The sequence below is a fragment of the Curcuma longa genome, chromosome 9 (genome assembly GCF_044706935.1).
Source record: "Curcuma longa cultivar G26 ecotype Majalengka, Jawa Barat chromosome 9, ITB_CL_G26_1.1, whole genome shotgun sequence".
Lineage (NCBI taxonomy): Eukaryota > Viridiplantae > Streptophyta > Magnoliopsida > Zingiberales > Zingiberaceae > Curcuma > Curcuma longa.
In genome coordinates, this window is record NC_133869.1 from 10,186,723 (window position 1) to 10,207,004 (window position 20,282).

General features: G+C 39.4%; 2 protein-coding genes and 1 long non-coding RNA gene across 5 annotated transcripts; 2 read left to right on the forward strand and 1 right to left on the reverse strand.

Annotated features, from left to right (window-relative positions):
* The first annotated feature begins 281 nt into the window (after positions 1-281).
* On the forward strand, positions 282-2,555 carry LOC141834362 (uncharacterized). Of its 3 annotated transcripts, none has more exons than XR_012602321.1 (7): positions 282-360; positions 436-521; positions 595-713; positions 799-896; positions 978-1,035; positions 1,277-1,351; positions 2,438-2,555. It is a non-coding gene; the product is annotated as an uncharacterized LOC141834362 (long non-coding RNA). The 3 variants fall into 3 exon arrangements; XR_012602319.1 differs by having other exon boundaries at positions 595-707; XR_012602320.1 differs by lacking the exons at positions 1,277-1,351; positions 2,438-2,555 and adding an exon at positions 1,125-1,169 and having other exon boundaries at positions 595-707.
* A 9,775-nt stretch (positions 2,556-12,330) lies between these two features.
* On the reverse strand, positions 12,331-13,177 carry LOC141835219 (transcription factor MYB114-like). The gene is made up of 3 exons (XM_074722649.1): positions 12,995-13,177; positions 12,772-12,901; positions 12,331-12,688 (listed from the first exon to the last, which is right to left on the reverse strand). Exons 1-3 carry the CDS (start codon positions 13,131-13,133, stop codon positions 12,331-12,333), a joined length of 627 nt encoding a protein of 208 aa, XP_074578750.1. The 5' UTR covers positions 13,134-13,177.
* Positions 13,178-14,882: 1,705 nt separating this feature from the next.
* LOC141834530 (cell number regulator 13-like) lies at positions 14,883-17,281 on the forward strand. Its single transcript, XM_074721850.1, has 2 exons — positions 14,883-15,299; positions 17,159-17,281. The coding sequence occupies exons 1-2, from the start codon at positions 14,883-14,885 to the stop codon at positions 17,279-17,281; spliced, it is 540 nt and encodes a 179-aa protein (XP_074577951.1).
* Positions 17,282-20,282: the final 3,001 nt, after the last annotated feature.

A 20,282-nucleotide genomic window follows, 5' to 3' on the forward strand; every position in this document is an offset into this window, starting at 1 on the left:
CATTGTAAAATACCTAAACTTTTAGAATTTAATTGTAAATAGGGCTAATGGGTTAGGGTTAATGGGCATTGGATCCTAAAAGACTAAACCTGACCCGTTAAGAAAGGTTATAAGGTCGATTCCGGTTTCTCCCGATCGCGATCTCCCTCTCCCTGTTTCTCCGATCGCACGAAGACGCCGCCCCTCTACGCCGACGCCGAAGCCTTCCAACGCGGGACCGGAGTGGAAGGAACGCCGGCGACGGAAACTCAGCTGCGGGGGGGGGGGGGGGGGGTTGGCTTGTCAATGGTCAGGCGGTGCCGATTGGAGCCGTCGAGCAGAGGAATCAGACGGCGAACCGAAGGTTGAGGAGAACCACCGGTAAGTTGAGATTGAGTTGGATTCTTGGGATTTGTAGTTGATCTTGAGTTTAGATCTTGGTTTCTTGCTTCTCAGAACTTAGATCGGGAGTTTGATTTAGTTTTGGCCGGTTGTGGGGGAGCTGCCGGTGGTTTCTGCTGCAAGCCAAAGCAGGAAGAAAGGTAAGGGAGTTAAACTAGGTTTCTTGTTTCGGTTTCTTGAGTGAAACTGATTTGATGGCTTCAATTTCTATAGATCTAGATCGATTCTGTTTCCACAGCTCAGTGAAGGGAGCTGATCCGATTGGGGTTGGATTGTATTGGTTCGGCTACAAGCAAGAGGAAGAACGAAGAAAGAGAAGCTGATAGGTAAGGGTAGGGTTCTTCCTTGATTAGTAGCTGAATACTTGTTGATTGTTTTGAATTTCTTGGATCTGGATCGGTTCTGCTTCTTCCACAGAGTGTTGACGCAAACTGACCGAAAGTTGAGGAAGGTTCGGCAGTAAGCTTAAGAGGAGAAACCTAAGCTTGTGTAGGGCAAAGAAATTGGGCCTTAAGGTAAGTGCTTAATGAGATAGTTGGATTCTTATACTGTGTTGTGTGCTAGTATAATTAGATTGCCCTATTTACTGTGAACAGTGCCGTGTGGGAAACTCGTGGAGTTTAGCTGGTTGCAAGGGCAGAGGTTGTAGTAGAGGTGAGTTTTCATTGCTAATTGTTACTGATTATTGTTATTAACTTTGGGGATGGTAGTGATTGATTAGTAGATGGATTTGATTTGATCAGGGTAATTAATTGGGTAGAATGTTGACTTTATCTTGTGTGTAGTGGTGAGTATCGATCGGTTTGATACCGTAAAATTTATCGGAATTAATCTATTGAAATATAGGTTAATTATAGAGTTGTATTAGTAAACATTGTGTTATTGACTGTTGCAGGACCTTGACTTTTATTGGTCATATTATTTGGATTATATTTTCTGGGGGTTCTAGCATTTACAGACTTCAGATCAGGTGGGTACCCTGTACTTAGTCAATACAGGTTCTCTACAGTGCATGTTTCTTCCTGTTGTTTCCTACCACGTTGAGACTGTTGATACTTAGTTTATTTACCTCGTTGACATCTGTTGATACTCGATGCTTAATACTTTTTGTTGACCTTCATGATGATCAGTATTTATACTATCCTGTTCACATGTTAGAGATATGGTTGATATCTTATGCCGTTGATACTTGACACATGCTGGTTGACCTTAGAATTTCCTATCTATTGTTAGAATAAATCTTAACTATTGTAACCTTGACTGATGATATCCTTTAGAGATTCATGTTGAACATGCTATATGATTGTAGCTATTACATGTTGGGATGATCACCATACATTCATATAGTTGTAGTTGTTGTTGTTGGTGGATCTTACCTGCACCGTGTTGAGTTGCCACATAGGTAAGAGGTTTGCACTATAGTTGGGTGCAACCAGGACTGGCTCTCTAGCCCTCCTGCCACACTGCCACTCCCCACTTATTTTAGTGGCCAGTTGATGGAGATTGCACAGTATGTCCTGTCGTGCTCCCCACTTCACTGCCGTGAGAGGAGTGACTGGGGACGACGAGTGCAGACAGTGACGGATATTTTGGTTGCTATGGTTGCTACGTATTTACATGCACCGTTGGTAGGTTGATATATATATTTAGTTTACTTTCATCATATGCTTACGATTGTTGCATTGATATGCTATGTTTGTTGCATTGTGTGCCATACCATACATGATACATGTAGATCACTTTTATCTGTTGCACAGTATGACTGGTTCCTGATTACCATGCTGATATACCTTGACATATCCCTGATTCATGATACCTGTTGATTACCTATACCTGTTGTACAGTAGGATTTACTCCTTTCTGTTTTGTTGATATACCATGATCCATGCGGATACCTGTTAGCTGTAGTTTATTTCTTACTCAGTCTATTCCTGCTTACTCCAGTTGATTCTTATATTATTCCTACTGTTGTACTTGACATGCACTTCTTCCTGTATCCACTGAGTATTTAAATGCTCACTACCCAGACCCTGGGGTTGTATTGATTTCTCCCCAGGTAGCAGATAGATTGCTTGGAGCTTGGAGAGGTTGTCTGGTTGTATCCATCTCACCTCCGGAGGTTTTCTATTGGTTTGTGTTCGGAGTTTTCGTTATTTCGATACGGTTTATAGTGCATTTGGACATGGACTCTTTTATGGTTTATTGTAGATGTTTGTCGTTGTTTGATTGTATTCCTACTTCGTACATGTTTCCATTTGTCGCATATTTGGTTATCTGTGATGTGGTATGGTTGTATGGCCGAGTAGGCCCTTTATTTTCAGTATTATGTTTCTGTATTGCTTGTGGGACGTGTAGTCCTTATTCCGACCATTTGTGGTCGCGTATATTTGTCTGTATTTTTAGGAATTGTCACAGTTACTGGGGAGATGCTGCCAAAATTTTTCGGTCGGCCTTCCCGGGGCGTGACAGTCATGATGGACTACTAGGTGTCACTCATGATCGATCCGTAATTAATGATTAATTATGGACGATCAACATAAATCTAAAATCTATAAGGTCACACGCACAACGAGTTTCTCCAAGAGACATTAAACTAGTTTGAGAATTAGGTTCTTAGATCGAGAGAAATTGAGTCCGGTTGGACAAGACGAAGGACAAATATGGAAGATATTTCACCGAAAAGGAAGTGCGGATGGGTCACGCCTTTTGAAGACAAAATGTGCCCTCTTTAGTTTAATTATGAACCAAATTGATTTAGTTTTAATTAAAGATGGTTTGATTTTGAACCAACCCGATTTGATTGTGAACCAAACTTAAGGCTAACAATTTGGAGTTTGTTAATGGATGCGGGTTTTTGGTTAGTGAACCAAATCCGTTGCAGATCTATAAATACAACTCATATGAAGAGTTATTTACAAAGATTAAAAACCTAATTGTTAAGTTTTAAATCAACCTCCTTTCTTTCTCCTTCTTGTCGCCCAACACACAAAGTCTCCACCTTGCGTTATCATCACCCACTTGTTCGGGGATCTTGTTGCTACCGGCCAAAGAACTCCTTCCAAGTTCACCACCTGCTAAGAATCTTCTCTAAGATTAGTATCCTCCGATCCCAAAGGTCAGTCATCCTTGAGCCAAAGGAAGTTACAACCGATGATGGAAGTAAAAAGCATGATGAATTCATGTATTGCTTCAAATTCAGATGTGAATCCAGGCAAGAACATTGGCATTGCTTCAACTACTCTTCTTCTGCAAGTGGAGAAGCATCTTGTAGCCATACCAGTGTCTCAACAACAATTCAATCGGGTAATATTGGCATCAATGGGATACCTTCGTCATCTTAGGAGAAAATAAGTGACCAAGCTCTCAGGCATTTACATGGTGGATTACCACGTGTGCAAGGTTCCTCTGAGATTCCTGATGAAGGAAACAGTATAACAGTAACCCAGCCAACTGCTGAAACCTTTGGAATCTTATCTGAAAATTTATATGATTTAACAAGAAAAAAAGCACTTGATGGAAGATGAACCTCCCAAAGGAATTGACCTTAACAGACACATTGACCAAAGCATGGTGAGTGCTGCTGACACAACTCTCCATTTACAGGATCCACATGATACGTACTTTTCATAGAGTAGGTAATGACCACATGCATCTTCTAGCACGAAATATGTGAAGCTTCAAGAATTATCAAAAGAAGATGAAGAACCACTGTATGCCTCTCCTGTGAATTCAAATGAGACCATCCCAGATGTCGTCCTCCAAAATGGTGTATAAATATTTAAAGAAGCTTCCAGAAAAGAATCATAATTAATGAGCCTAATAGTATCTCTATCTCTCAAGATATCTCTTCTGGTATTCATTTTGTCGAAGATATTGTTGATGAGATCATGGAATCATCAGAAACAGGTCATCCTCTTTGTTCAAAACCAACTACTTTGTTAGCCTCCAACAACTCAAAGGTGCAGCACATAATAATCTCTAAACTTTCAAATGTAGATAGACTTGAGCTGCAAGTTGATGACTATATGGAATAGATGAGAGACTCACTCTCTCTATATATTGCCTCATTCATTTGCCCTACTTGTCTCTGAGTCCAATGATCATTCCATGTTTATGCGCACCTACGAGGGAGCCCTAGCCTTGCGCCCCGGCTACTAAGTTCTTATCTCTTATAATAGGAGATACTTAGCTTCTTACGGTGTGAAAGAAAGGGACGAGAAAGAAGGAAGGAAGGGAATATCTGCTTTGCAAAGATGAGGCTCCGAAGGGCTCAGAACTATTGAAAAGAGGAGTGATGGAGAATAGGGGTAGCGCTCTAGGGGTAATATTCTTTGAATCAAGGGTCTTGCTTAGTCTTGTCTGAATCGGGTCGTGGATGATGTCACACCATGCAGTCAAATATGTGATGAATTTGTGTACTCATTTATCATACAATTGAGACTATGGTCTCACTCGCTTCAGGTCTTCCGCCCGACTTCCACCAGTTGGGTGGGGTCTGATCCCATTTATTCAAAAGGTCAATTCATCTCTTACTGGGACTCTTATGCCGTCTCGCCTCTCCCTGTCATTTGCTGGTGTGCCTGTGAAAAGTCTCTTGTCTGGTCCCGGCTGAAGCTGTGGATTATGATCTTCCCGGTCGGGTGCCATGCACGCATTCGTGGCTTACATGACCGTGAGACCCTCGTTCGGTAGCTATTATCACATCAATTCAATGATAACATTGTGCTATGCATGATATTCATCTATGCAGTTGACATCTATAGTGCTCGCTTGTTCATGTAATTAGCCCGATCTTAGTCCGCTTGTATCACTGGGAATATCACTGAGAAAAGAAAAATGCTTTGCTGAGAGATGAAAGAGAGTTAGATTCTATTTTTATATAGTTAGCGAGAGAGGGAGGCAATCCATCCTTTGAAGTTAAGAAAAGAAAGGTGGACCATTTGATTGACACGTGACGCGTGAGTGATCGCAGGTTCTCTGTCTGGCTCTATAGGCAGAGCTATGTATAGAGGTAGCTTTCTTTCTTGTACGGGAAGCCCCAGGTCACCCAGAAGTATACCACTATCATGCGTCATGCTCTTCACATGCCTCAACAAGAGGTTCCTGAACGAGAGAAGAAAAGAGGGCAAGACTCAATAACCAAGATCTGAATCTGAGAGCTATAAGAGAATCGGACGTCCTTCATATGCAACGGGGGGCAGGTTCCGGATTTCATTCCCTTTCATGTAGGTCTAGATAATGCTACGTACGAGGGGCTAGGGCTGGCTCAAGATAAAGGCGAGAGAAGCATTGGAAGTGGAAGTGCCTCCGGGTTCTTTCTGGATTGGTATCCGACCCGGTCTCCTTCTACGTGAAGCCCTCCTTGCCAGATCTGGATAATTTTATTGATAAGAAGAGCGATAGGATAGGCAGCTGATTGAACGAGGCGAGGGGCGAGTGATAACGACGCGCTTTGAGTTCATTCTATAGAGCAAAGTGGGGCGCAGATCTTACCAATAGAGCCCGGATGCGTAAAGAAATGTTCCAGTAGCGTAAGGTGCGGAGCGAGTTGAGTATTATCTTGAGTACCTAATTAGACCTTGGACCTAGCACTGTTTGAATAGCTCTGGGAGATCCCTTCTTTTGAGCCGCGTTATGGGTCGACCCATAAAAAAAGAACTGAGCCTCACTCTTTTCCTGGGTGTGCAATTCCTACTTTGACGCCAGGCCTAAAATAAATATAAATTTAAAAAATGAGAAGCGTGCTTCTACGTCGACTTCGTCAGCCTAATGGAAGTGGAATTAGAGAAGTTGGTATGGTAGTAGGCTCTCTCCGTCTGATTCTCTCTCCTGGGAGGTATTTAGGCCGCTTTCTTCGACAGGGCAGAGGAACTCAGACTCTCTGTCCAGCACTTGAGGGGGTAAAGAACTTATCTGACTCTCGCTAAAGTGCACTGGTCTCAGTCTATATAATAGGTTTGCCACCGCGTACTGGACTAAAGATGGTGGGAAGAGGCAGGCTGAGGCTTTCTCTCTTTCCGTAGGTACGTGCGGGTTAGGCTTTAACTAGAGTACTTTGCCTCGGTTCGATAGCGGGGGACTCTTTCTGTTTAAGACTCTGGATAGAGAAAGCCAAGAGAGAAGGGTAGGGCTACCTGGGACAATTAGCAAATGAGTAGATGCAATCCATCATTCCAATCATCTGAGAAAGAGAAGATGATGGTCTTTCTTCTCTTCCGGTCTCTTTACTGCTTTTCTTTAGTGCCTATTCTGCTTCGGTTGGATTCCCCTCTCTAGAGCTTTCTTTTAATTTGGTTGGATTCAGCCCTTGCCATAGTTAACTCAAGGCCTGGCTAATAATGGGTCAACGGATCATCCCAGGAATTGAACGATTCAGTTCGTCCATCGCATGACATGAGGAATGGTCCCTTCCTTACCCGAATGAGCCATACTATATATAATTGGGAAGCGGAATTTACTTGATTTTAGGTAAATTCGGATTAGTCGTAAATAGCCCCAAAGGCGTAGACTAATCTGCCTGTATATAATATAAAGACCTCAGCTATGCTGAGTAGAAGAAATAGCCTTTGGGGCTATTTACGACTAAGTAGACTAATCCCTCTTACTATAATATAAAGACCTCAGCTATGCCTCTTTGTGAGTCGAAAATAGACCCAAAGGCTATTTATATGCCTCTGCGTGGCAGAGGTACAACTCTTATATTATATACAGTTAGTCTACTTAGTCGTAAATAGCCCCTTTGGCTATTTATATGCCTCTGCGTAGCAGAGGTACTTATCTTATATTATATACAGTTAGTCTACGCCAAAGGGGCTATTTATCTTCTTGGGGCTATTTATCTCCTTAGCCTTTGGGTCTATTTTCGACTCAAAGAGGCGTAGCAGAGGTACAACTCTTATATTATATACAGGCTGATTAGAACTTATATTATATACAGGTAGGGCCAAAGGGGCTATTTATCTTCTTGGGGCTATTTATCTCCTTAGCCAAAGGGTCTATTTTCGACTCAAAGAGGCGTAGCAGAGGTACAACTCTTATATTATATACAGTTAGAACTTAACTTAATATTATGGGGGGCCAAAGGGGCTATTTATCTCCTTTCGTAAATAGCCCCAAAGGCTATTTATCTGCCCAATATATATACAGGGGTAGCAGAGGAACTTATATTATATACAGGCGGATTAGAACTTATATTATGAATGCAGGGCCTTTGGGGCTATTTATCTCCTTGGCGCCATGAACGCAACTATACTGGTAATAATCTGCAGCAAATTACTGGTATTACGAACTTAATATATAGTGGGGTGTACCTGATATAGTAGTTCTCTTCGGGGGAGGAAAGCGGAATTGAATGAAAGGAAGGGGAGAAAAGAAGAGAGCCGGCCAACGGAAGAAGGCAAGGCATACGGCACCCAGATTCAAGAAATGTATCTGACGAACCACCTAATATAAAAGTAAATTGAGGAAGGGAGCTATACCTGGCCGAAGGGAAAGGGAGGTAAGACCCGAAGGGGCTCAGGTCACTGCGTTCCAAAGAGCAATGAGCTGAGCTAGTTAGGAAGTGTCTACGCTCTTATATAAGAATGTAAGCTCTCCTTACCCGGGCCTCCCACTCGAGCGGGTTCTGGCTTCCAGTTCTTTCTTCTTTACAGAGGTGGGCCACTCCCGTTTCACTGCTCGTTCGCTCCTTCTCTGCGCCATCGAGTACTTGACTTTGATCCTTGAAGAAGACCTCTCGGATCAAAGCAAAGGCACCAGCTGCTGAGCTAACATAAGAAGATCCTTGACGACTGGACCGGGGAAGAGAGGAAGGTGCAGAGCAGGAAGATAGTTTATGCACAGGGGGAAGCGAACTCCAATGCACGGTCAGAGTGAATATATTGGGCGGATAAAATAGGGGTTGGGCAGGGCTCGCTTAGCATGTGGCATCAGTCTCTTCAAGGATAGACTGTAGTATACTGAAGGTTAGGAAGAGAACGGTTGCTATAGACGACTGTACCTATAACCCCATAGGGATAGGCGAGGTTGAGAAAGCCAGTGAGGTTAGGTACGGAGTGGCTAGACTCAAGAGCAAGAAAGCGCGGAGCTACTTGTACTCCTCTCCTAGCTTCCACTCTTATGCGTTCGGCAGCGAGGTCTCTATGATTAAGGGAAAGAATTTACTGGGATGGCTATGCTTAGTAACTAGAGTTGGCTCGTATGCTGGCTCGGGATAGCAAGACGAAAGAGGTTCTATCTCTTCGACCCAGTTCGGTAAAAATGTTCCGGTGCCTCCTGTGCTATTATCCTTTCCTCGTTATATATCTTAGGTCCACCCTATATCTAAGCGAGAGAACCCTCTGAGAGTCGGACACCGAAGACAAATAAAGGATATCTACATACAGAGTAGTGTGGATAATGTTGGGCTTCTCCTCTATGACGAATGGAATGCCGAACTCAGATGAGGGCTTCCACCATTTGAATAAGGGGGGGCGAGTGGAGGTTGATGTTCTGCTTTTGAGTACCCTTTCCCAGCCAGCTGCCAATGCATTTAACTCGGTTCTACCATTCATTTGTAGGCGTCATTACATTCGCTCCTTCTCTTTTTAGGGCTTATAGGATTGATTCCTGAAGTCTTACCTTATACCAGGTAAATTTGACCTGGGCTGGGCATGAAGCATTAGCAAGCTAAGCTGTTTAATTAGCTGCGAAGGGAGTCGCATAGCCTATAGAAGTGATCCCGAAGTTGTTTGGATCAGGATCTGGCTACCTTTCCTTTGTAGATAGGGCCTAATTCCCAATCCTTTAAGGCGCCTCTAACTAACTCTTTGGTTCTTTTTAGCAATTAAAAGTAGGTGATGCTCGAGGTTATTTGCCTCATCTGCGCTCCCCTTAGGCTTAAGACTCATTTAAGACTAGGCCTCTTTGATTGAGACCCCTTCAACGGCTCCGAGAGCATTGAAACTTTCTATTCTATAGGGCCAGTGAGAGTCATCCAAGCGGACATCCGCTCAAGTATAGCGGGCTCAGAAGCTCAAGTCCTTCTTCGGACTCAGGAGCGGGACGAGTGAGGGCACCGACAGGTCTCCACCCTTCTTTGCTCTGCGGGTCGTGGCCCTTCCTTTGTAAAGAGTGGCTCCTAAACTTAAATTGAAATAGGCAGGCGAAATTTATTTTGGCTCAGCTAGATCTGGGCGGGGTACAACAGAAGGGAAAGGATTGGGATCTCCCACTGGAGAGTTTCGGGAAGAGGGAATTGGTACAGAGTGCTTCACTTCACATAGCGGAATAGATTTGACTTTGACACACCTCTTTGTCATGAATTGAATCATTTGATATTGAGTTCGACTTGCTTCCCATAGGCCAAGAGCACCTATAATCAGAGTGAGCAGTCAATGCCTTGTGAAGAGAGTGAGACGGTTCTCCTACTCACTGCCCTCGATCTATTCTAGTCTAGTATAACGAATTACTACTTTATAATATAAGGAAAGAGCTGGATTCAGACCCTCCTCCTAGTCGGGAGAAAGGAGCTCGTACACAGATGGCACAGGAGAATTATAAGTAGACGGCTTCTCTCGGCGATGCCTATCACTCTACTTCACAGAACTATGCCTCCTCGGAAGAATCAGACCTTTTGATTTTGACAAAGGAAACCCCTGTGAACGGAACTGAAAAGGATAAGCTCTCACTGCTCTGATCACTCTTCTAGAAAGCATTATATAGACTTTTTTCATCCGTCTCAGTTAACACACCGGACCCCGGTGCTCAACAAATGGGTTATAATTCAGGAATATGATAACCTTGGTAGTTTAAGATTTTCTATAATTCTGAAGGTTAACGAAATTTTTTTTCTCATAATTACCCTTCAATTTTAAAACTTAATTAATTAATTAAAATGTATTGTGAAATCTAATTAAAATCGAGTTACTTAATTTATAATTTTATAAATTTAAAAAAGATAATTTATTTTAATTTTTTTTTAATAAAATAAAATTAATAAATTATATTTATTAATTTAATAAATTATTTTATTAAAATAATTATTTTAATACATTATTTTATTAAAATATATAAATTTATGTTAATTTTAAAAAATAAAAGTAATAAATGATGTTTATTAATTTAATAAATTATTTTATTAAAAAATTATTTTACTAAATTATTTTATCAAAATAAAATTAATAAATTATATTTATTCATTTAATGAATTATTTTATTAAAATTAATATTTTAATAAGTTATATTATTAAAAATATATAAATGTATGTTAAATTTTAAAAAATAAAATTAATAAATGATGTTTATTAATTTAATAAATATTTTATTAAAATAATTATTTTATTAAAATAAAATTAAAAAATTGTATTTATTAATTTAATAAATTATTTTATTAAAATAATTTTTAATGAATTATTTTTAAAAATATATATAAATTTATTTTAAATTTAAAAAAAATTAATGAAATATATTTATTATTTAATGAATTATTTTATTAACAATATATATATACATTTATGTTATATTTTAAAAAAATAAAATTAATAAATGATGTTTATTAATTTAATAAATTATTTTATTAAAATAATTATTTTAATGAATTATTTTATTAAATAAAATTAACATATTATGTTTATTAATTTAACAAATTATTATATTAAAATAATTATTTTTATGAATTATATTTTAAATATATATAAATTTATTTTAAATTTTAAAAAATAAAATTAATGAATTATATTTATTAATTTAATGAATTTTTTATTAAAATAATTTATTTTAATAAATAATATAAATTTATTTTAAATTTTAAAAATTATAAATAAATTATATTTATTTGTTGATATGGTATCAAGTTCTTATCATTATTAATATTTAATAATTTAATTTAATTTAATTTATTTAAATAAGGATAATATAGTAAATAAAAAACTGGTTATGTTTTATTCCATCAAAATAAATAAGTTGACCGAAATAACATAAGGTTATATTTTATACTCCATAACCTCGATCATGTGATTACCAGGTAATCATATGACCAAGGTTATATATGATAACTGAACCAAACACACCCTTGAGTTTTGATCTGAGGAGAAGATGGGTCGCTTGCCTTGGAGGGTATTGCCTGTGCAGATTTGTTGTTGCCAACTCCCATGGCAGGCACTTGAAAGGAAAACCAAATTGAATTTTTTTTAGTGTTAGGGCTATTACCTCACCGTCACTTTTTTCTCCAGCAGAGCTGTGATTGTCATTAGTTTTTTCAGTGCTAATCATTGTAGCGTCTTGGCTCATATTTTTCACAAATGATACCAATTTATTCTGGCCAAATACCGTGGATGATCAAGTCACTGGCCAACGAACTGCTGACGTGTATGCTCCTCGAAGATAATCATCAAAAAAAGATAAAGAAACTTAAAAAATACTCAAAAAAAGAGTTAAAATGGTGCATCAATTGAGAAAGTTAAGATTGCATCAATTGAGTGAAAACTTTAAACTTTAGTGATCAATAAATGGTTTGGTTTGATGATATAAGACTGACAAATGTACACAATGAATCAAGAAAGAGTAAGATTAAAAAAATTAATTAATAATAAAATAAAATTTTAGTTAAATATAGATAAACATATAATAGAAAATCGAGTTCTATACATAGAGAATCTAGATACTCAATCCCACTAAATTCTATATATAGTTAAATAGAAGAATCTATATAATCAAGCTCACTGAGTCATTTAGCAATGCTTAGTTAAATTTTTGAGAGAGTAAGCTTTTAGTTGTTCATTTGTGGTTCAAAGTCATAATTTTTTTGGAGTTTTTATGCGTTTCTTTAGCTGCAAACTTAACTTAAAACCTTCAGTTAATCAAGAAAAGAAACTTTCTAGCTAAACACTAATTAAGATCATTATTCATGTGTTTGAAGATAAATCTCCACATGGCTACATGAACAAATCACCACCAAAAGACACTAGAGAATCAGCATGCATCTCCCCAAATTCCGGCATCTTGTTCGAAGAATTCAAAGTCGAAAATGCCTCTGGGCCATTGCCCGTCGTCGGTCTCAAAGCTCGCGAGTTGCTCGAAAACATCATCCTGATCTTCGATCGAAAGTGAGAAAGAAGCATCCAATAACTCGTCTTCATGGATCAGTACTGCTTCTATGCACTCCTTTCCACTGCCATGTTCACTTAATGGAGTCGACTCACTCATGCACTTGGTCATGCCCGTGCCCGTGCTCGACTTGACAGTGAGCTTCTTCTTCAACACGGTGTTCCAGTAGTTCTTGATTTCATTATCTGTTCGACCGGGCAGTCGTCCGGCTATCAAAGACCACCTACAAGGTTTAAACTTGAATGATAAGCGAGAAGCACACTCTATAAACACAAACATGTACACATTCTCTTCAAAACCATGCACCTGTTTCCCAAGAGATTATGGAGCCTGATGATGAGGTCCTCTTCGTCGTCCGATATGTTCCCCCTCTTGATGTCCGGCCGCAGGTAGTTCAGCCATCGAAGCCGGCAGCTTCTCGGGCACCGATTCAGGCCTAAAGCAAATTAAACCCCCAAAACCAGTCAGAGACACAGATCGAATTAACTCAATCCTAAATTATAAAATGTTGAGATCTAGATGAAGTGACCTGAAGCTTTGGGTACCTTCCCCCACTTGCCTACGCCATGAGCTGCCACATAGTCCAGCAGGATCTTGTCTTCAGCAGCCGTCCAGGAGCCTCTGTTGAACCCTAGTTTACTAGGAGGTGAGGTTTTCTTGTTCTCCATGTTTAGTTGACAGGAGAGGAGAGGAGAGGAGAGGTGTGCATGGGAATACTCTGGCAATGGATCTACCTGCAGTCTCTTTATAGATCGCAGCAGTTAGCGAGGAAGATGAGCAGTGAGACGATCGGAGAGAGAGAGAGAGCTGCAGTAGTTGAACTAGCGGGGGGCTGTAGGGTACTATCGAGTATCGTCGGTGGCCCGTGAAAAGTCGTCGTCGTCTCCATGGACGACGTTACCGACAGTCGACAGAGAGACACTGCCTATGGAGCTAGGCATGTTAATTCTGACGCTCCTTCATTATAGTGCCTTATCTTACTCGTATAATACTTTTGATTAAACTTACTAGAACGTTAAAAATATATATTATTATGTTAAAATATTTTTTTAAAATTTGGTTATTATTTTTTTAACTTAGCCAAATTTATTTCTAACAATTTTATTAAAAATAACTATAATATATAATAAATAATATTCAGAAAGTGGGTTGTCTAAATGGGTGATATTAAGTGATAGCTAGTGAAAATTTTTTGTGAAATCAGATCTGTTACTCTAAGAATTAATCGACGCAAATTGGATACAAAATGCTGATTAAAAAATAATAATTTTGAATAAGTAATTATGCATTATATTAATTTTGAATAAATTTATTATATATTATATTAATTATAACCAAAGTGCTGCATTAATATTGAAATAAAAATTATTTTTTATTGAAAATATAATGAAATTATAATTTAATAGTCACACAAACGTCCTAGTTGACTATTTATTGTGACATATCAATCAATTTCAACATGAAATAGTTGTTCACACAGTCTTAATTAGTGCCAATAATAGAATTATTATTTTTTATAGGAAATCAACATTAAACCCCACATCTCATTTAATATTTATATCATTATTGAACTCCTAAAGAGCTTTAATTTGTTCCTTTTTATCACTTCTTAAATGATAATTAAAGTTTAAGTCATGTCATATCGATCTTAATTGTGATTTTGTAGATTCAGTCGGATGAGGGTGATCCATCAGTCTATAATTTTTTAAATGAAATAATGAAAAATAAGTGACCGACCGTGTAGCATAAAGGTCTCAAAAAGAGCTTCGTTTAGCATCCGACCGTGTCTCGTTTTAATTTCCAGTCAGAAATTATAATCTATTGAAATTTGACTCCTTATGTGTTGTTTCTGCATCATAAGACGACGGGTATATTTGGTATTTACAAGTGTGAAAAGGGAGATTGTGACCATAGTGCCAAAGGAAATAAGGGTCGTCGTTCTAGTATTTTCTCCGATGATTCCAACTCTGCGACTCTTTCGTTCTGGCGGCTGCAACCGCTTCGGCCGTTATTGGCCAAAAGCAACTCTCATGGATGGACCGTTTCTAAATAGAAAATTCAGAAGTCCGAGATCAGAAAATAACTCTGTCAATGATAAGCTGAAGTAGGTAAGCTGGAAACTTCTTACAGTTGTGAATTAATGGACCATGGATCAAGTCAACGCTAATAGGTCGTCTTCTTCTTCATTAATTTCATTGTATTTGTAGAGATCCTTTGCCCTGAAATTTTACACGCATTTGGAGCCGCGTGGAAGCGCGAGTACGCCGCCACCGCCAGAATTTCGCCGATAATCCCAGGTACCATGAACTAGAACACCATACAAAGCTTTTCTCTATGATCTGTACGTTCTCATAGGAAATTAAAGCAGAGGATTCAATTTCATTTGATTAATTCCTCTATTTAGTCAGGGCACGTTAATGGCGTCGTCGCCATGGGGGCCGATAGGGGACGCCGCTGGCGTTGCGCAGCTACTGGGACTCGATGCACGGAGCCTCATCTCCCTAATTGTGATGGCCGCCGCCAAGGCACGAATGCACAAAACCAAGTGCAAGGCCTTCTCCGATTACTTGCAGGTGGTCTCTGCCCTCATAGAGCCGCTCAATCTGTTGGAGTTCAATGCAACCCCAGCGACGAGGGCGCCATTGCAGCGGCTGGAGGATGAACTAAGGAGGTCGTACCGCCTAGTCAGGAGTTGCAAAGACCGCAGCTTTCTTTATCTTATCATCATGGCGTGGAAGATTGAACATCGGTTCAGGACTGCGCAGGCGGAGATCGATCGCTACCTGAGGCTTATTCCACTCGTCAATCTTGCAAAACTCCATGATCTGACCATGGTATGTCCGCTTTATCGTTTGTTATGTTTTTTTTTAATTAATTTTAATTTTTATAATCCATGTGTTTGAAACATACATTTTTTTTTCCTTCTAATTTTTATTTTTACCCCGCCAAATAAATAGAGAGTAAGTATTTTTACTGCATCATATTTCTGCCATAACGGTCAGTCCAACATTATATGTGAGAGAATTATAAATAAATCAACTGTATCATACTGAAAAAAAAAAATGATAATCCCATTAACTCAATCCCTGGGGATGACCGGTCCGTACCCTTACCGAAAGTTTCCCATCAGTCAACAGGATAAATCGGAAAGTGCACGCAGCGGCCAATCTAGATGCCCAGCATCCTTTGATTGCGATATTCATTTGGAGGAAAATTCCTGTAAATACGCCGTAGCTGGGGATCGAACCGCGGGTGTCTGGGTGACAACCCGAATGTCTACCGCGGCACCATTACCCCGGGGACAACTGCATCATACTGAACTACTTTATTGTTGTGGAATGTTAGATAATTATTATAGAGAAAATAGCAGTTATATAAGTGGAGAAGATAAATTAGTTATGCAATTTGTCATCTTCTAATACATTCACATAGAAAAGTTTTAATACTTAGGTGCAGATTGAGGAAGAAAGGAATTGACATATCAGACTGGATAATAATTATTCGGTGGGTTATATTGATTATGAATGCTACAAATAATCTTTTAAACTACATTAATTTAGAAGAATATAGGAGATAGAGAAATAAATGATACTGTTAAAAATATTATTAAATTAAAATTTTCTCTTAAATATTAATTACCAAGATACTTATATAGATCCAAAATCCTAATTTGTAAAAAAAGAAAGAAATCTTAATAGAAAGAAACAGATTCAAAATTTTAGAAATCTTAAACGGACTTAAAATCCTAAGTATAACAAAATAAAATTTTAAAAACTACTCTAAATACTAAATATTAATAATTACTAATAATAAAAATTATTAAATTTTAGATCCTCCTATATTAATGGTCTTAGGTTGAAAAAAATTCATCCTCAGATTTAGAACAGTGTAAATGATAAAAAGATAGAAGATATTGTTAGTACCGATGGAATCAAAATATCTCCATAATGGTATGATATTGTCCACTTTGAGCCTAAGCCCTCATGATTTTGTTTTAGCCTCAACCTAAAATGCCTCATTTTAATGAAAATATCTTTCATCTTATAACTCATGATCTTTTCTATGTATTTCCAATGTGGAACTTTGATTGTATCCTAACAATCCTTATTTAAAATAAAGGATCACTAGGAGCCCTCCTACCATTATCCTCATAGTCCGGGTCCGAACTCTCTCTACCGGGAGTCCCCCTATCATTATCCAATGTGAGACTTTGATTGTATCCCAACAATCCTCCCCTCAAACAAAGGACCACTAGGAGCCCCTAATATTATCCTCATGGTCCGAGTCCGAACTCCCTCTATCCGGAGTCCTCCTACCATTATCCTCATGGTCCGAGTCCGAACTCCCTCTACCAGGAGTCCTCCAACCATTATCCCCATGGTCCCGATCTCTCCTACCTCCTTTGTTTTTTTTTAGAGTCTCCACATGGTTCTACATAGACCATGACTCTGATACCGCTTGTTAATACCGATGGAATCAAAATATCTTTACAATGGTATGATATTGTCCATTTTGGACTTAAGCTCGCATAGTTTTTTTTTGTTCAACCCAAAAGACCTCATTACAATAGAAATATCTTTCATCTTATAAACTCATAATATTTTCTATGTATTTTCAATGTGAAACTTTGATTGTATCCCAACAAATATATCAAATCAATAAAATCTAATAGCAACTATGGTTTCTCTTTTAGCCATGCTTCAGCTTCGTGGCACTCACTTACAACCTTCTATTTCTTAACTATATCAATGTGGAGAGGGCGGCTCCTCTAAAACTATTGCTGGTCCTCTTTTTGTCCACTTCTTGCATCACTTGAGGTGCAGTACATGATTGAGATTCCTCAACGATCAACTTTTTGGATTCTTCACTACCTGGAAGTAGCAATTGCAAGTTGATATCGAGTAGCAGATTCTGGGAGACATGTATTAATTATTATCTACGTTTGGATGAGTGCAATCAACAGGCTTGCTTTTATCTGCTGATTCATGACCTCTTTTATCTGTCACTGGGGTTTTTTTCCAACTGAGATAGAGTTCGACCTTCTTTGTTCCTCTGTTAGTTTCTCCTGGCAAGTTTTTGTCATGCAAGGCGACAACAATTTCACTATTTCCAGGAAGAATGAGCTCATATGGGGCATCCTTATTTCAACTGTAGCCAACATTCTTATCTTGCTTGTTGACAACTTAATTGGAGTGAACATGCCTCTGTGTCGATCACCATCAGTGACAGGATTTGAGGAAGAACCAAGTTGGAGAAATTTTCTCGTGTCTTTCTTTAATTCAATATGTGAATATATACACATTGTACAATGATCATATAAAGAACAAAATTATAAAATTATTACATTCCTTAAGAGAGTTTCTTCGTGGTCAAGTTTTCTTATAATAGGAATTTCTTCGTGATCAAGTATCCCTGAAATCTTGGAAATCTTTAATAGGCATATCGGATTTGATTTCCAACACCCCCTCCTCAAGCTGGGAAGAGGGAACTCTCAGACCAAGCTTGGACAAAAGTGTGTGGAACGGTTGGGAACTCAAGGACTTGGTAAAAAGGTCTGCTAGTTGCCGAGAGGTGGGCACATAGCATGGGTACAAGAAGCCTTTCTTGTACTCATCGCGCACCAAGTGACAGTCCATGTCAAGATGTTTAGTGCGCTCGTGGAATACATCATTCGCCGTGATATGAATGGCAGATTGGTTATCACACCAAAGAGGGATCGGCGTAGGATAGGACTGACGCAGATCCCGAAGTAAATAAGAAAGCCATAAAATTTCCACTGTTGTAGTTCCAAGACTCCTGTATTCTGCCTCAGCGGAAGACCGAGATACGGTGTTTTGTTTCTTGGTTTTCCAAGATATCAAACACCCTCCCATTAAAACACAAAACCCGGTCACAGATCGTCGAGTGAGAGGGCAAGAACCCCAGTCTGCATCACTATAGGCTTCCAAATTTGTTGTGCCGCCTGCCGGATAGAATAAACCGTGGGCATAAGTATTTCGCAAATAACCCACCACGCGTTGCGCCGCACTCCAATGCTCCATGGTTGGCTCCTGCATATATTGACTGAGTTGTTGTACGGGAAAGGCCAAATCTGGCCGAGTGAAACCCAAGTACAACAATCGTCCTATCAGACTACGATATGCTTCTGGGCAGGCCAATGGTGGTGAAGTACCTGGCGGTTGAAACTTGAAATTCCGCGGCATTGGTGTATCATATGTTTTGGAATCAGGGATTGCAAGACCGGCGATGATATCCTGTATGTAGCGATATTGGGACAAATGAATACCATTTGTTGACCGATGGATATGGACACCCAGAAAATAATTGGCTGTTCCCAAGTCTTTAATAGTGAATTTGCAATGAAGAGCCTCTTTCACTTGTGCAATATCTGACAGATCACTACCTGTAATGAGAATATCGTCTACATAGACGATAAGGGACATGATTGATGTACCCGTATGGCGAAGAAACAGACACGGATCTGCAGATGCCTGCTGAAAATCAAGTGACTCCAGGAATTTAGTTAATTCCAAATTCCATTGGCGAGACGCCTGTTTCAAGCCATAAATGGAGCGATGAAGCAAGCATACTTCCCCCTCTTGAACTTCATAACCAGCAGGTGCTTCCATATAAATAGTCTCATCGAGATGGCCGTGTAAGAAAGCATTGTTTACATCAACTTGATGGAGATGCCAATTATGCTTAGCCGCTAAAGCCAATAAGAGACGTATCGTCGTAGCTTTGGCTACTGGAGCAAATTTCTCGACATAATCAACTCCTTCGATTTGACTGTAGCCCTTTGCTACTAATCTTGCTTTGTGCCTTGCAATGCTTCCATCAGGATGACGTTTGAGTTTATACAGCCAGCGACACCCGATGGCATGCTTTCCTGGGGGGAGTTGCACCACTGACCAGGTGTGATTTTGTTCCATCGCTTGAAGTTCTTCCTTCATGGCTACCTCCCAGGCGAGATGTCCTTTAGCATCTGAGTAATACTGTGGTTCCTCCATGGCACATGGTTCTGAATCTATAATGTTGGTGTCAATGTTGGATTGCGCTAATAGTGTGACATATTCAGACATCCAGGCTGGTTTCTCTCTATTGCGATTGCTTCTACGCAGGCCAACTGGTGCTTCTGATAACTGCTCATCTGTTGTTGGAAAAGAATGAGTGGTGCTCGGCTCACTTACAGTAGGAGGATCGGAAATATGCTGTCTGGTAGCAACAATATCATTTGACTGAGATGTGGGATTATCTGTATCAGAAGCGACCAAGCTAGGTGCTTGCGTTTCAGGAAATAACAATGGTAACATAGGCTCAACATCTTGTGTGAGCAAATTGTGTCCTTTGAAAGGGAATACAGATTCATAAAACACCACATCCCGTGAGATATGCATTTGCTTATTGTCAAGTTCCATCACACGATAACCTTTTTCTTGTCCGGCATAGCCCAAGAAAATACATCTTCGAGCTCGAGGAGATAGTTTGTCACCGGCAGGGTTGACCACTCCGATGTAGCATAAGCAACCAAAGACTCGTAGATGGGATAGTGAAGGTGTCGTACCTGTGAGCTTTTCTAGCGGTGTCTTCCAATTCAGAACAGAGGAAGGAAGACGGTTGATCAGGTAATTTGCTGTAAGTAAGGCATCACCCCAATATGAATGCGGCAAGTGTGATTGAAAAAGTAATGCTCGAGTGACCTCCAATAAATGTCGATGCTTCCGTTCTACCCGACCATTTTGTTGAGGACGCCCAACGCAAGAAAATTGTTGTAGCATGCCATGGTTTTCACAATAATGCCGCATAGAAGTGCTAGT